This window comes from Oncorhynchus keta, chromosome 34, assembly GCF_023373465.1.
Source record: "Oncorhynchus keta strain PuntledgeMale-10-30-2019 chromosome 34, Oket_V2, whole genome shotgun sequence".
NCBI lineage: Eukaryota > Metazoa > Chordata > Actinopteri > Salmoniformes > Salmonidae > Oncorhynchus > Oncorhynchus keta.
The window spans coordinates 48,251,230-48,268,729 of record NC_068454.1 but is presented as its reverse complement, the minus strand read 5'-3'; the positions used below and the strand labels follow the sequence as shown (position 1 = coordinate 48,268,729).

The following is a 17,500-nucleotide window of genomic DNA, read 5'->3' as shown; positions in this document are numbered from 1 at the left end:
GGGCAACGAAGGAGTAGCTTTGTAAGAAGCATTTCAAGGTCCTGGAGTGGCCTATCCAGTCTCCAGATCTCAACCCCATAGAAAATCTTTGGAGGGAGTTGAAAGTCCGTGTTGCCCAGCAACAGCCCAAAACATCACTGCTCTAGAGGAGATCTGCATGGAGGAATGGGCCAAAATACCAGCAACAGTGTGTGAAAACCTTGTGAAGACTTACAGAAAACGTTTGACCTCTGTCATTGCCAACAAAGGGTATATAACAGTATTTAGATAAACTTTTGTTATTGACCAAATACTTATTTTCGACCATAATTTGCAAATAAATTCATTAAAAATCCTACAATGTGATTTTCTGGATTTACTTTTCTCATGTTGTCTGTCATAGTTGAAGTGTACCTATGATGAAAATTACAGGCCTCTCATCTTTTTAAGTGGGAGAACTCGCACAATTGGTGGCTGACTAAATACTTTTTTGCCCCACTGTATATATACACATACATATATGAAAGAAAACGGATACTAATTGAACCCAGGTGTGAGTCACCGTCTGATTCAAGCAAGTCAGTATCATAGCGATACAATATACTATTAATAAATAAATAGCATATTGTATTTAATTCTGTGTACAGTATAGTATACCTGGACAGCGGGAGCGGCAGAGAGCGCCTCTGTGAAGCAGATCATGCACATGTCGTCAGCGTCCTGTTTCAGGCAGCCTGTGCTTTTGTCACAGCCGTGCAGACAGGGCAGGCAGCTCTCTTCGTTCTTCACCCCGCCACAGGGGTGGCCACACGCGTGCGTCTTACTGCACGCCAGCTTGGCATACTCCTACATAGGACACGGAGGGTCATGTTATGCTTTTTTACATCTTTTTATTTCACCTTTATTTAACCAGGTAGGCTAGTTGAGAACAAGTTCTCATTTGCAACTGCGACCTGGCCAAGATAAAGCATAGCAGTGTGAACAGACAACAGAGTTACACACGGAGTAAACAATTAACAAGTCAATAACACAGTAGAAAAAAAGGGGAGTCTAAATACATTGTGTGCAAAAGGCATGAGGAGGTAGGCGAATAATTACAATTTTGCAGATTAACACTGGAGTGATAAATGATCAGATGGTCATGTACAGGTATAGATATTGGTGTGCAAAAGACCAGAAAAGTAAATAAATAAAAACAGTATGGGGATGAGGTAGGTGAAAATGGGTGGGCTATTTACCAATAGACTATGTACAGCTGCAGCGATCGGTTAGCTGCTCAGATAGCAGATGTTTGAAGTTGGTGAGGGAGATAAAGTCTCCAACTTCAGCGATTTTTGCAATTCGTTCCAGTCACAGGCAGCAGAGTACTGGAATGAAAGTCGGCCAAATGAGGTGTTGGCTTTAGGGATGATCAGTGAGATACACCTGCTGGAGCGCATGCTACGGATGGGTGTTGCCATCGTGACCAGTGAACTGAGATAAGGCGGAGCTTTACCTAGCATGGACTTGTAGATGACCTGGAGCCAGTGGGTCTGGCGACAAATATGTAGCGAGGGCCAGCCGACGAGAGCATACAAGTCGCAGTGGTGGGTGGTATAAGGTGCTTTAGTGACAAAACGGATGGCACTGTGATAAACTGCATCCAGTTTGCTGAGTAGAGTGTTGGAAGCAATTTTGTAGATGACATCGCCGAAGTCGAGGATCGGTAGGATAGTCAGTTTTACTAGGTAAGTTTGGCGGCGTGAGTGAAGGAGGCTTTGTTGCGGACTAGTATGCAGACTCTTGATTTGATTTTCGATTGGAGATGTTTGATATGAGTCTGGAAGGAGAGTTTACAGTCTAGCCAGACACCTAGGTACTTATAGATGTCCACATATTCAAGGTCGGAACCATCCAGGGTGGTGATGCTAGTCGGGCATGCGGGTGCAGGCAGCGATCGGTTGAAAAGCATGCATTTGGTTTTACTAGCGTTTAAGAGCAGTTGGAGGCCACGGAAGGAGTGTTGTATGGCATTGAATCCCGTTTGGAGGTTAGATAGCACAGTGTCCAAGGACGGGCCGGAAGTATATAGAATGGTGTCGTCTGCGTAGAGGTGGATCAGGGAATCACCCGCAGCAAGAGCAACATCATTGATATATACAGAGAAAAGAGTCGGCACGAGAATTGAACCCTGTGGCACCCCCATAGAGACTGCCAGAGGACCGGACAGCATGCCCTCCGATTTGACACACTGAACTCTGTCTGCAAAGTAATTGGTGAACCAGGCAAGGCAGTCATCCGAAAAACCGAGGCTACTGAGTCTGCCGATAAGAATATGGTGATTGACAGAGTCGAAAGCCTTGTCAAGGTCGATGAAGACGGCTGCACAGTACTGTCTTTTATCGATGGCGGTTATGATATCGTTTAGTACCTTGAGTGTGGCTGAGGTGCACCCGTGACCGGCTCGGAAACCAGATTACACAGCGGAGAAGGTACGGTGGGATTCGAGATGGTCAGTGACCTGTTTGTTGACTTGGCTTTCGAAGACCTTAGATAGGCAGGGCAGGATGGATATAGGTCTAGTTTGGGTCCAGGGTGTCTCCCCTTTGAAGAGGGGGGTGACTGCGGCAGCTTTCAATCCTTGGGGATCTCAGACGATATGAAAGAGAGGTTGAACAGGCTGGTAATAGGGGTTGCGACAATGGCGGCGGATAGTTTCAGAAATAGAGGGTCCAGATTGTCAAGCCCAGCTGATTTGTACGGGTCCATGTTTTGCAGCTCTTTCAGAACATCTGCTATCTGGATTTGGGTAAAGGAGAACCTGGAGAGGCTTGGGCGAGTAGCTGCGGGGGGGGCGGAGCTGTTTGGCCGAGGTTGGAGTAGCCAGGCGGAAGGCATAGCCAGGCGGAAGGCATGGCCAGCCATTGAGAAATGCTTGTTGAAGTTTTCGATAATCATGGATTTATCGGTGGTGACCATGTTACCTAGCCTCAGTGCAGTGGGCAGCTGGGAGGAGGTGCTCTTGTTCTCCATGGACTTCAGTGTCCCAGAACTTTTTGGAGTTGGAGCTACAGGATGCAAACTTCTGCCTGAAGAAGCTGGCCTTAGCTTTCCTGACTGACTGCGTGTATTGGTTCCTGACTTCCCTAAACAGTTGCATATCGCGGGGACTATTCGATGCTATTGCAGTCCGCCACAGGATGTTTTTGTGCTGGTCGAGGGCAGTCAGGTCTGGAGTGAACCAAGGGCTGTATCCGTTCTTAGTTCTGCATTTTTTGAACGGAGCATGCTTATCTAAAATGGTGAGGAAGTTACTTTTAAAGAATGACCAGGCATCCTCAACTGACGGGATGAGGTCAATGTCCTTCCCGGATACCCGGGCCAGGTCGATTAGAAAGGCCTGCTCACAGAAGTGTTTTAGGGAGCGTTTGACAGTGATGAGGGGTGGTCGTTTGACTGCGGCTCCGTAGCGGATACAGGCAATGAGGCAGTGATCGCTGAGATCCTGGTTGAAGACAGCGGAGGTGTATTTGGAGGGCCAGTTGGTCAGGATGACGTCTATGAGGGTGCCCTTGTTTACAGAGTTAGGGTTGTACCTGGTGGGTTCCTTGATGATTTGTGTGAGATTGAGGGCATCTAGCTTAGATTGTAGGACTGCCGGGGTGTTAAGCATATCCCAGTTTAGGTCACCTAACAGAACAAACTCTGAAGCTAGATGATATGCGATCAATTCACAAATGGTGTCCAGGGCACAGCTGGGAGCTGAGGGGGGTCGGTAGCAGGCGGCAACAGTGAGAGACTTATTTCTGGAGAGAGTAATTTTCAAAATTAGTAGTTGGAACTGTTTGGGTATGGACCTGGAAAGTATGACATTACTTTGCAGGCTATCTCTGCAGTAGACTGCAATTCCCCCTTTGGCAGTTCTACCTTGACGGAAGATGTTATAGTTGGGTATGGAAATCTCAGAATTTTTGGTGGCCTTCCTGAGCCAGGATTCAGACACGGCAAGGACATCAGGGTTAGCAGAGTGTGCTAAAGCAGTGAGTAAAACAAACTTAGGGAGGAGGCTTCTGATGTTGACGTGCATGAAACCAAGGCTTTTTCGATCACAGAAGTCAACAACTGAGGGTGCCTGGGGACATGCAGGGCCTGGGTTTACCTCCACATCACCCGCGGAACAGAGAAGGAGTAGTATGAGGGTACGGCTAAAGGCTACCAAAACTGGTCGCCTCGAGCGTTGGGGACAGAGAATAAGAGGAGCAGGTTTCTGGGCATGGTAGAATATATTCAGGGCATAATGCGCAGAAGGGGTATGGTGGGGTGCGGGTACAGCGGAGGTAAGCCCAGGCACTGGGTGATGATGAGAGAGGTTGAATCTCTGGACATGCTGGTTGTAATGGGTGAGGTCACCGCATGTGTGGGAGGTGGGACAAAGGAGGTATCAGGGGTATGAAGAGTGGAACTTGGGGCTCCATTGTGAACTAAAACAATAACTAAACTGAATAACAGTATACAAGGCATATTGACATTTGAGAGAGACATACAGCGAGGCATACAGTAATCACAGGTGTTGAATTGGGAGAGCTAGCTGAAACAGTAGGTGAGACAACAACAGCTAATCAGCTAGCACAACAACAGCAGGTAAAATGGCGTTGACTAGGCAACGGGGCCGACAGATAAAACATAAACAGAAGCAGATGGAGTACCGTGATTAATGGACAGTCCAGCATGCATCAGCTATGTAGCCAAGTGATCAGTGTCCAGGGGGCAGCGGTGGATGGGGCAGGGAAGCTGGACTGGCGAGTGTTATCCAGGTTAAAAAAACTAACAATGACTAAATAGCTTGTAGCTAGTTAGCTGGTTAGCTTCTGGAGGTTCTTGAGTGTGTTCTAAAAATTAAAAATAATAGCAATTCCGTATCACATTGGGTGATGCAGGTTACTGGAAGGTATAAACAAATTAAAAATCGAAAAGAGATATGTAAATATGGGTCCAGTGAGTGTTTGGGACGCGGCGATTCAGACGGTTAGCAGGCCTGTGCTAACAAGCTAACAATTAGTAGGTCGGGGCTGAACAAGGTAGCAGTTAGCGGACCGGGGCTAAACAAGCTAGCAGTTAGCAGGCCAAATTAGCAAGCAAGGAGATAGCAAGGGCTAGAGAGTTAGCCTTTGGGGGACGTCGCGATGGGGTGAGTCTGTTTATTCCTCTTCATGCGGTGACATCAATAGACCGGTCGTGGGTCCGGATATTGTAGCCCAGGAGTATGCTACGGTGGTAGCATAGGGGCTCTGGCCGGGCTAGCTTCAAGCTAAGTGGGTGGAAACGCTAGCCAGGAGTAATCATCAGGGGTTGCAGTTAGCTAGATAGCTAGTTGTGAAGATCCAGCTGAAAAATGTTCAGTTTGCGGTGGGAATCCGGGGATAAAAAAATAAAATAGGTCCGTTATGCTCTGGTTAGTCGCGTTGTTCGAACTGGCGAGAGCTTTCCGAGCTAAAGGTTAGCTGATGACCGGTTAGCTGAAGACCGCTAGCAATGTTTTGCTGACTGATAGCTGGTAGTTAGCTGGCTAGCTTCAGTTGAGGGGTTCCGGATCCGAAGTAAATATAAATACTTTAGGAAAAATAGCTACATTGGGTGAGGCGGGTTGCAGGAGAGTATTTAGAAGTTGAGGTTTAGCAAAATGTCTTAAAAGATATGCGAAGAAAAATATGTAAAAAAACAACAAAAAAAACTATATATACAAGGGACACGACACGACGTCTTACTGCTACGCCATCTTGGAAGAGAAATCTAATCAAATCCAACTTTGTTCAAAGTCTGTTTAAAATAGCAACACCCTTTGCAGTGCGATACTGTACAGAAGAGTCTGGGTCAAATCTATCAATTTAGAGAGTGACTTGGAATTCAATTCATGAACTGTACAATTTAAAATAAATTGAGTTTCAATGTCCATAAATTGAATGGACTGGACGGAAATGGACTCCAAGTCTAATAAGCCAAGTTGAGTTGGGTGTCTCCCACCGGTGGCAGGTAAGGTAAGTTTAGACAGTTGAAAATCCATTACTATGATCATTATTACAGAGTTGGGTTTTTCATAACAGTGTCGGATGAGGTAACAAAAGCCATACAAATTTAATTTAATGTTTAAACCTCTCTGGCACAGGCGAGCCGCTAGCGATCCACCTCGACAACATCCGGTGAAATTGCAGAGCGCCAAATTCAAAATACAGAAATAGTCATAATAAACATTCATAAAAATACAAGTGTTATACATCTGCTTAAAAAATTACTTCTTGTTAATCCAGCCGCTTTGTCAGATTTCAAAAAGGCCTTACGGCGAAAGCATACCATGCGATTATCTGAGGACAGTGCCCCGCTTACAAAAGCATAAAAACCTTTTCCAACCAAGTAGTCACGAAAGTCAGAAATAGCAATAAAATTAATCACTTAACTTAATCTTCATCTGGTTGCAGTCACAAGAGTCCCATCTACACAATAAACGTTATTTTTGTTCGATAAAGTCCCTTTTTATATCCCCAAAACTTTTTTTTTTTTTTTTTTTTTTTTTTGGGGGGCTCGTTTTGTTCAGTAATCCACTGGATCAAAGGCGGTCAAAACATGCAGACGAATACATCCTAATAGTACCAGTAAAGTTAATCGAAACATGTCAAACTATGTTTATAATTAATCCTCAGTTTGTCAATTGTCTAAATAATCAATAAAATTTCAACCGAAAGTCACAAATGAAATATACAATAGCGTATTCAAAAGAAAGGAAAAACAACGAAGGGTGCGCAAACCAGTACTGCATGCTTCCTCAGTCCACTGACATAAAAGTATCTTTCTTCTTAATTGTTCAGAAAACAAGCCTGAAACAATGTCTAAAGACTGTTGACATCTAGTGGAAGCCATAGGAACTGCAATCTGGGTCCTAACCCATTAGACACTCAATTGGCATTCAATTGAAAACCACCCACATAAAAAAAGCCACTTCTTGGATGGTTTGTCCTCGGGGTTACGCCTGCCATATCAGTTCTGTTATACTCACAGACATCATTCTAACAGTTTTGGAAATTTTAGATTGTTTTCTATCCAAATCTACTAATTATATGCATATCCTAGCATCTGGGCCTGAGTAACAGGCAGTTTACTTTGGGCATGCTTGTTATCCAGACGTCAAAATACTGCCCCCAAGCCCAAAGAAGTTTTAAAGTATGCCATTTTTCCCTTTTCTCAAACGTAAAATACAAATAAATGTCTGAAATGTGAAAAGTTGTAAGATGAAAAATGGCAAGATTATAGTTAATAAAGAATGTCCTCAAGCTTCCAATAAAGAGATATACAAGTTCTGCTCAGATTATGGCTGAACTATGCCTCTTTTAGCATCCCCAGGAGGCTAAAATCTCCTGAGTGGCACAGTGGTCTAAGGCACTGCATCTCAGTGCTAGAGGCGTCACTACAGACCCTGGTTAGATACCGGGCTGAATCACAAATGGCCATGATCGGGAGACCCATATGTCAGCGCACAATTTGCACAGCGTCGTCCGGGTTAGGGCAGGGGTAGACTGTCATTGTAAAATAAGAATTAGTTCTTAACCGATTTGCTGAGTTAAATAAAATAAACACATTAGGTTGCTAAGTGTTCGAAATAAGGTCGTTATAGTATATGAACTTTTCCCCCCTTATTTTCCCCCCACTTGTCTCACTTTTCCAAAAAATTTATCAGTTAAACATTCAAGTTGTATGGCCTACGCATTTTGAACACTTTGAAAGAGCTAGCTATATACAGTTGAAGTCAGAAGTTTACATACACCTTAGCCAAATACATTTAAACTCAGTTTTTCACAATTCTTAACATTTAATCCGAGGAAATCACCGCTTTATTTTAAGAACGTGAAATGTCAGAATAAAAGTAGAGAGAATGGTTTATTTCAGCCTTTATTTCTTTCATCACATTCCCAGTGGGTCAGAAGTTTACATACACTCAATTAGTATTTGGTAGCATTGCCTTTAAATTGTTCAACTTGGGTCAAACGTTTCGGGTAGCCTTCCACAATAAGTTGGGTGAAATTTGTCCCATTACTCCTGACAGAGCTGGTGTAACTGAGTCAGGTTTGTTGGCATCTTTGCTCGCACTCGCTTTTTCAGTTCTGCCCACAATGTTTCTAAAGGATTGAAGTCAGGGCTTTGTGATGGCTACTCCAATACCTACCTTGACTTTGTTGTCCTTAAGCCATTTTGACACAACTTTGGAAGCATGCTTGGGGTCATTGTCCATTTGGAAGACCCATTTGCGACCAAGCTTTAACTTCCTGACTGATGTCTTGAGATGTTGCTTCAATAAATCCACAATTGTCCTACCTCATGCCATCTATTTTGTGAAGTGCACCAGTCCCTCCTGCAGCAAAGCATTCCCCACAACATGATGCTGCCACCCCTGTGCTTCACGGTTGGAATGGTGTTCTTCAGCTTGCAAGCATCCCCGTTTCCCTCCAAACATGACGATGGTCATTATGGCCAAACAGTTCTATTTTTTCCATCAGACTAGAGGACATTTCTCCAAAAAGTATGATCTTTGTCCCCATGTGCAGTTGCAAACCATAGTCTGGCTTTTTTATGGCGGTTTTGGAGCAGTGGCTTCTTCCTTGCTGAGCAGCCTTTCAGGTTATATTGATATAGGACTCGTTTTACTGTGGATATAGATACTTGTGTACCTGTTTTCTCTAGCATCTTCACAAGGTCCTTTGCTTGATTGATTTGCACTTTTCGCACCTAAGTACGTTAATCTCTAGGAGACAGAACGCGTCTCCTTCCTGAGAGGTATGACGGATGCGTGGTCCCATGGTGTTTGTAACTTGTATACTATTGTTTGAACAGATGAACGTGGTACCTTCAGGCATTTGAAAATTGCTCCCAGGGATGAACCAGACTTGTGGAGGTTTACCATTTTTTTCTGAGGTCTTAGCTGATTTCTTTTGATTTTCCCATGATGTCAAGCAAAAAGGCACTGAGTTTGAAGGTAGGCCTTGAAATACATCCACAGGTACACCTTCAATTGACTCAAATTAAGTCAATTAGCCTATCAGAAGCTTCTAAAGCCATGACATCATTTTCTGAAATTTCTCAAGCTGTTTAAAGGCACGGTCAACTTAGTGTATGTAAACTTCTGACCCACTGGAATTGTGATATAGTGAATTATAAGTGAAATAATCTGTCTGTAATAAATTGTTGGAAAAATGGCTTGTGCCATGCACAAAGTAGATGTCCTAAACGACTTGCCAAAACTAGTTTGTTAACAAGACATTTGTGGAGTGGTTGAAAAACAAGTTTTAATGACTCCAACCTAAGTGTACGTAAACTTCCGACTTCAACTGTAGATCCAATATGTTACTATGATCACTATGACTGGACTAAGTACGTTTAGCTCTCTGAACACTTGAATATGAAAAGAGCTTTATCAATGCAATTCAGAACAATGATCATTATGACGGATGTTGTGAGTGGTTGGTACCTGGCAGTCTGGGTCAGAGCAGACACTGCCCACGGCTGAGAGCTCGGTGCCGTTCCTGGTGCCACAGAACCTACAGGCGTCTGAGCTGCTGGAGGCTGGTTTCCCTGCACATAGAGGCAGAGCATTAGCTATGCACAACAAAAGGATCATACGACATCCACATCCCTGTCATTAACATCACACGGCAGATCAACAGTCATGACAGCCAGTGTTGTTTTATGATCGTAAAGAATTAGAAAGGTAGAAGCAACAAGTAGTAGCTCCACTTTACCTTCTAATAGGCTCGGTGGAAATGTAACCATATTCAGTCCCTCTCAGATCTACACAAGTGTCTAGGGGGGTAATGGTAAGCTGGGGTCGTTTCTGGACAGGGCTAGAAAGGGTCTGTTACCTGTGTGCTCCCTAAACTCCACCATGGCCTTCATGGTCTTAGAGTCGGCCAGAGCCATGAGCCAGAAGAGCTTTGTCCTCCCACAGCCCTCGTGGAGGTCCACTTTGATTGCCTCCTCTTCCTCCTTAAACACCTGGAGAGAAACAGCAGACTAGGGTTACCGCCATGTTGAATTATATTCCTGTCACAAAGGGATGCTGTTGTAATATGAATTGGATTGTAGGGTGTTAGACATTTTCAGAATGAATGGTAATATTGAAAATACAGAGCATGACTAATCAATACCTTAAGCTAAATGCATGTTCAAAAACTCTTGTAAATTACTATAGCCAACGGGGGAAAAATCATTTTAGGTTGTATTTTGTGTAGAACATCTTTAACATTTATAGATGGTCAGGTCTTCACAAATGAGGGTATACACATTACTGCAGGTGGCAAAAAAGGTGAAAGAAGAATGACATTTTGACAGGCTCCCAGTCTAGTGCCTTCAGAAAGTATTCATATCGCTTGACTTATTCCACATTTTGTGTTATAGCCTGAATTAAAAAAAGTCCTAAACAGATTTATATACACAATAAAGACATAGTGAATACATGATTTTAGAAAATGTTGGTAATTTATTGAAAATGAAATACAGAAATTTAATTTACATAAGTATTCACACCCCGGAGTCAATAGTTTGTATAAGCATCTTTGGCAGCGATTACGGTTTTGGGTCTTTCTGGGTAAGAGCTTTCCACACCTGCATTGTCCAACATTTGCCCAATATTCTGTTCAGAATTCTTCAGGCTTTGACAAATTGGTTGTTGATCATTGACAGAACCATTTCCAGGTCGTCCCATAGATTTTTAAGTAGATTCAAGTCAAAACTGTAACTCGGCCACTCAGGAACATTCACTGTCTTCTTGGTAAGCAACTCCAGTATAGATTTGCCCTTGTGTTGTAGATTATTGTCGTGCTGAAAGGTGAATTCATCTCCCAGTGTCTGGTGGAAAGCAGAATGAACCATGTTTCCTCTAGGATTTTGCCTGTGCTTAGCTCCATTCCATTTATTTTTTATCCTGAAAAACTCCCCAGTCCTTAACGATTACAAGCAAACCCAGAACATGATGCAGCCACCACTGTGCTTGAAAATATTGAGTGGTACTCAGTAACGTGTAGTACTGGATTTGTATTCAGGATTAAAAAAATTTTTTTTCAGTATTATTAAGGACGCATGAATCTTTGTTGTGACTGGGTGTATTGATACAACATCCAAATTGTAATTATTAACTTCACCATGCTCAAAGGTATATTCAATGTCTGATTTTTTTGTTTTGTTACCCATCTACCAATAGGTGCACTTATTTGCGAGGCATTGGAAAACATCCCTGGCCTTTGTGGTTGAATCTGTGTTTGAAATTCACTGCTCGACTGAGGGACCTTACAGATTACTATGTGTGTGTGGGGTACATAAGGTAGTCGTTCAAAAGTCATGTTAACCTTTTGTAACTAGGGGACAGTATTTTCATTTTTGGATAAAAAACGTCCCCGTTTTAAACAGGATATTTTGTCACGACAAGATGCTTGACGATGCATATAATTGACAGCTTTGGATAGAAAACACTCTGACGTTTCCAAAACTGCAAAGATATTGTCTGTGAGTGCAAGTGCAACAGAACTGATGTTACAGGCGAAATCCAGATAAAAATCCAACCAGGAAGTGCCCCATATTTTGAAAGCCCTGAATGCCAATGACTCCTTATATGGCTGTGAATGGGCTCCGAATGAGCTTACGCTTTTCTACGTATTCCCCAAGGTGTCTACAGCATTGTGACGTATTTTTACTCAATTATGTTGAAGAATAGCCGTAAGGGACCACATTGAGCAAGTGGTCACATGATGGCTCCCGCAGAAAATCTTGCGTAAAGTACACAAGTAGCCATTTTTCCAATCGCTTCTTATGAGAAACCAATTGTCCCGGTGGATATTTTATTGAATAGATGTGAAAAACACCTTGAGGATTGATTCTAAACAACGTTTGCCATGTTTCTGTCGATATTATGGAGCTAATTTGGAAAACAGTTCGGCGTTGTAGTGACTGCATTTTCCTGTCAATTTCTCAGCCAAACGTGAAGAACAAACGGAGCTATTTCGCCTACAAAAATGATATTTTTGGAAAAAATGAACATTTGCTATCTAACTGGGAGTCTCCTGAGTGAAAACATCTGAAGTTCTTCAAAGGTAAATGATTTAATTTGATTGCTTTTTTCTTATTTTTGTGAAAATGTTGCCTGCTGGTAGCAGAGCCTAGCATAGCATTATGCGATGATAAACTTACATTTGTCTAGCGTTGGCTGTAAAGCATATTTTGAAAATCTGAGATGACAGTGTGATTAACAAAAGGCAAAGCTGTGTCTCAATATATTTCATTTGTGACTTTCATGAATAGGAACATTTTCTAGGGATATTTATGTCCGCTGCGTTATGCTAATTAGTTTGAGGCTATGATTACGCTCCCGCTTGCGGGGTGGGTAGTATCAAGAAGTTATTATATTATTGCACACAGAGTGAATCTATGCAACTATATGTGACTTGTTTTAATCTGGAACTTATTTAGACTTGCCATAACAAAGGGCTGAAAACTTATTGACTGAAGAAATGTCTGCTTTTAATTTTTAAGTGATTTGAAAATATTCAAAAAAAAACATCATTCCTCTTTGACATTATGGGGTATTGAGTGTAGGCAAGTGACATTTTTGTTATTTAATTTAACACATTTTAAATTCCGTCTGTAACACAAAATGTGGAAAAAGTCTAGGGCTGTGAATACTTTCTGAAGGCAATGGAATGACTGGGAGCAGATTGCCACCTACAGGTGAATGTGGGTACTACTGACCTGTCTCTGATGGGAGCGTGTGCGTCGGTGCAGGTGGAGGAAGCGGTCACAGTCGGTACACAGGTTACCACACATGTTACACAGGATGATGGCTGCAGTCTCGCTGTCGTCATGGTTGTCGCACATAGGCTGTGGATGGGAGCACGAGACTTTCGGTTACAACCTGAACACCTCGGCAAGGCTGTGTATAGACCTTTCAGGGGGCAAATGCAAAAAAAAAGGGCACTCCCAGCTTGAATTTGTGACTAGTTAAGGAAACTAGTCGTATGACGCCCATCACTATTTCACAAGAAAGCCATTTGGCAGAAATGCCTTCAATAACATGTGAACTTTCATGCCATCTGTAAACACAAATAAAATTGTTACATTATGAGCCTAGTTGGTTTAGCCACAGAAATTTCAAGTGTACTGTTAGCTAGCTAATGCTAGCTGACGTTACGTGTATGATCTGTGTAGTAATATTATTTATATCTCAGAGCCATTAGCATTGCTAGTTATAGCCTAATGTTACAGCAGCGAGCAAACATTGAACCTGGTTGGTTATCTGCCTGCAGATTCAAGCAGGGTAGTAACGTTATGAGCTGGGAATAAGGCTCATTGTTCAGCTAGCTAGCAACACGTCTAAACAAAAGACTCCACTATGCAAGTAACCATTTCAATAGAATGTTCATGATGGTACTGCGACAACTGTCGATAGACATAGCTGGTAAATTTGCTCTGGCTATCTACTCCAATTTCAGAGCACTCACACATATTTAAATTGCTGCCAGCGGCACAGTTACAGTCACCAACGCTCTGGATAAAATAAAAACAGCCAGTTGAAGTCGGAAGTTTACATACACCTTAGCCAAACACATTTAAAGTCTTTACAATTCCTGAAATTTAATCCTAGTAACAATTCCCTGTCTTAGGTCAGTTAGGATCACCACTTTATTTTAAGAATGTGAAATGTCAGAATAATAGTAGAGAGAATTATTTACTTCAGCTTTTATTTATTTCATCACATTCCCAGTGGGTCAGAAGTTTACATACACTCAATTAGAATTTAGCAGCATTGCCTTTAAAGTGTTTAACTTGGGTCAAACGTTTCGGGTAGCCTTCCACAAGCTTCCCACAAAATGTTGGGTGAATTTTGGCCCATTCCTCCTGACAGAGCTGGTGTAACCGAGTCAGGTTTGTAGGCCTCTTTGCTCGCACACGCCTTTTCAGTTCTGCCTACACATTTCGATAGCATTGAGGTCAGGGCTTTGTGATGGCCACTCCAATACCTTGACTTTGTTGTCCTTAAGCCATTTTGACACAACTTTGGAAGCATGCTTGCGGTCATTGTCCATTTGGAAGACCCATTTGCGACCAAGCTTTAACTTCCTGCCTGATGTCTTGAGATTTTTATTCAATATATCCACATAATTTTCCTACCTCATGAAGCCATCTATTTTGTGAAGTGCACCAGTCCCTCCTGCAGCACAGCACCCCCCACAACATGATGCTGCCACCCCCGTGCTTCACGGTTGGAATGGTGTTCTTCGGCTTGCAAGCCTCCCCCTTGAATGTAGGCCTTGAAATACATCCACAGGTACACCTCCAATTGACTCAAATTAGGTCAATTAGCCTATTAGAAGCTTCTAAAGCCTGACATTTTCTGGAATTTTCCAAGCTGTTTAGAGACACAGTCAACTTAGTGTATGTAAACTCCTGACCCACTGGAATTGTGATACAATGAATTATAAGTTAAATAATCTGTCTGTAAACAATTGTTGGAAAAATTACTTGTGTCATGCACAAAGACTTGCCAAAACACTAGACAAGACATTTGTGGAGTGTTGAAAAATGAGTTTTAATAACTCCAACCTAAGTGTACGTAAACCTACGACTTCAACTGTAGCTAGCTATACACTCGACCGGACAACTGTGGAAAAGGCGCACCCGGGCGCGGGAACATGGCAGTTCAACATGCTCAACCAACGGACAAGGTGGGGGTGGTGGCGACTTGCGGGTAGTAGTGATTGAACAACAATGACAAAAAAATAACCTCTGATTTTTTAAAATCTTCACATATGTTGTAGCTTAGACCTTTATGTCTTAAGATTTCTGTGTTGTGCCCGATGTGAACACACATGTTTTGACTGCTAATTATGCTAAAATTGGAATAACATTTTTTATTTTATTTTTTGTTGAATTTTACCTTTTTTTTACCCAATTTCGTGGTCTTGTCTCATCGCTACAACTCCGCAACTCCCGTACGGGCTTGGGAGAGACGAAGGTTGAAGGTCATGCGCCCTCCGATACACAATCCAACCAAGCCGCACTGCTTCTTATCACAGCCTTGGTTAGTGGCGCTCTGCGCCCGGCCCGCCACAGGAGTCGCTGGTGCGCGATGAGACAAGGATTTCCCTACCGGTTAAGACCTCCCTAACCCGGACGACGCTAGGCCAATTGTGCGTCGCCCCACGGACCTCCCGGTCGCGGCCGGTTACGACAGAGCCTGGGCGCGAACCCAGAGTCTCTGGTGGCACAGCTGCAGTACAGTGCCCTTAACCACTGCGCCACCCGGGAAGCCTGGGAATAACATTTCAAGTAAACTTTTAAATTATATTTTAAAGACTTGAATGGGAATATATGTTTCGTTTTTTTAAATAATGTCAATCATCTATATATACATAACAGAATAGGCATGACCATTTAAGTTTACATTCTAAGGTGGATGGACCTGCGGTCATCTTTGTGATAGTATTTAGAAGTTAACATTTAAATTACATTTCAATGGTGTACCAGCTAAACTGCAGTGGTCTGATGGGATCCATTCTATGAATCCTATTTCTATGATTGAAATTACACTCACCCTGTATTCAAGAGCACAACACTAAAACCTCAGATGATGTGAATTAAGGTCTAAGCTACTACATATGCAATTTATCTTTAAGGAATACTCAAATAGTTTATCTTTTCCAGTGATAAAGTGATAAAGACATGGGGGGTATGCAAACAGTTCAACTGAGCACCTTAATCTTGTGAAAATTTTGGCATTCAGGTCCTACTTCCATGAGCAAACATGTATGGAAGTTTTGTTTAAATCAAAAGGGATGCTGTCATAAAGTGATTGAATTAAAATTGATTTACCATATAGTCCTATGCATGGAAATTTAAAAATGATCGTATTTCTAAGGAATTCGCTTTTGAGTGCTTTATAAAGCCAATCCATTAATTAATGCATTAACTCAACGGGTTACAATTGAAAACAGCTTCTGATTGTATTGGTTACAAGTTACAATGCAAAGTCTTGACTCTATATTGCTTTGCCAAAGTGCACATGTTCTATGAGGCCAATATGGACAAGTTACCATCTGTTTCTGCTGTCCATCTTTGCCCATCCAGCGGCCCGAGGACAGCCTGTCCACATGATCCTGGTCCAACACACACAGAGAGGCCAGGGCCAGCCACAACTACAGTACAGAGAGAGAGGACAGAGAGGATAAAGGAGAATATCCCAAGAATGTACTCAAATACACTAACCTGACATATGTGTAAGGACAAACATCTGTCACACACACACAGAGCGCAGTTCATACAAATGCTTCACCCACACGCCAGACCTGGGTTCAAATACATGTGTATTTTGATTATTTGTTATAGCTACTTACTTTCTGTGTATTGATTATTTTCAAATAATGTGTCAAATACACCTAGGTTCAAATGCATGGTTGTATTTATTTATTTATATATATATACATATATATATATATATATATATATGTGTGTGTATATATATATATATATATATATATATATACACATACATATATATATACACATATATATGTATATATATATATACACACATATATATGTATAGATATATACACACATATATGTATATATATATGTATATACACACACACATATATATGTATATACACACACACACACACACATATATATGTATATACACACACACATATATATGTATATACACACACACACATATATATGTATATACACACACATATATGTATACATATATATACACACACATATATGTATAGATATATACACACATATATGTGTATACACACACACACATATATGTATACACACACACACACACACACATATATGTATACACACACACACACACACACACACACACACACACACACACACACACACACACACACACACACACACACACACACACACACACACACACACAGTGGGGCAAAAAAGTATTTAGTCAGACACCAATTGTACAAGTTCTCCCACTTAAAAGGATGAGAGGCCTGTAATGTTCATAATAGGTACACTTCAACTATGACAGACAAAATGAGAGAGAAAAAAATCCAGAAAATCACATTGTATGATTTAATGAATTTATTTGCAAATTATGGTGGAAAATAAGTATTTGGTCATTAACAAAAGTTCATCTCAATACTTTGTTATATACCCTTTGTTGGCAATGACAGAGGTCAAATGTTTTCTGTAAGTCTTCACAAGGTTTTAACACACTGTTGCTGGTATTATGGCCCATTCCTCCATGCAGATTTCCTCTAGAGCAGTGATGTTTCAGGGCTGTTGCTGGGCAACACAGACTTTCAACTCCCTCCAAAGATTTTCTATGGGGTTGAGATCTGGAGACTGGCTAGGCCACTCCAGGACCTTGAAATGCTTCTTACGAAGTCACTCCTTCGTTGCCCGGGCGGTGTGTTTGGGATCATTGTCATGCTGAAAGACCCAGCCACGTTTCATCTTCAATGCCCTTGCTGAT

At 41.9% G+C, this 17,500-nt stretch overlaps 2 protein-coding genes across 24 annotated transcripts in view; both read right to left on the bottom strand.

The window, feature by feature from the left end:
* Positions 1-4,936, bottom strand: part of LOC127915120 (uncharacterized) — a 48,477-nt gene extending 43,541 nt beyond the window's left edge. The window contains exon 1 of the mRNA XM_052493969.1: positions 1,497-4,936. Within this exon, the coding sequence (XP_052349929.1) occupies positions 2,939-4,045 (1,107 nt within the window). The 5' untranslated portion in view covers positions 4,046-4,936 and the 3' untranslated portion in view covers positions 1,497-2,938. The remainder of the gene's footprint in view (positions 1-1,496) is intronic.
* Positions 1-17,500, bottom strand: part of LOC118367218 (E3 ubiquitin-protein ligase MYCBP2-like) — a 307,475-nt gene that overhangs the window by 25,369 nt on the left and 264,606 nt on the right. For all 23 annotated transcript variants that reach the window (XM_035750395.2, XM_035750391.2, XM_035750396.2 and 20 more), the window contains 5 exons: positions 16,080-16,181; positions 12,739-12,867; positions 9,861-9,993; positions 9,470-9,573; positions 637-825 (listed from right to left, as the gene is read on the bottom strand). In XM_035750395.2, the coding sequence (XP_035606288.1) occupies positions 637-825; positions 9,470-9,573; positions 9,861-9,993; positions 12,739-12,867; positions 16,080-16,181 (657 nt within the window). The remainder of the gene's footprint in view (positions 1-636; positions 826-9,469; positions 9,574-9,860; positions 9,994-12,738; positions 12,868-16,079; positions 16,182-17,500) is intronic.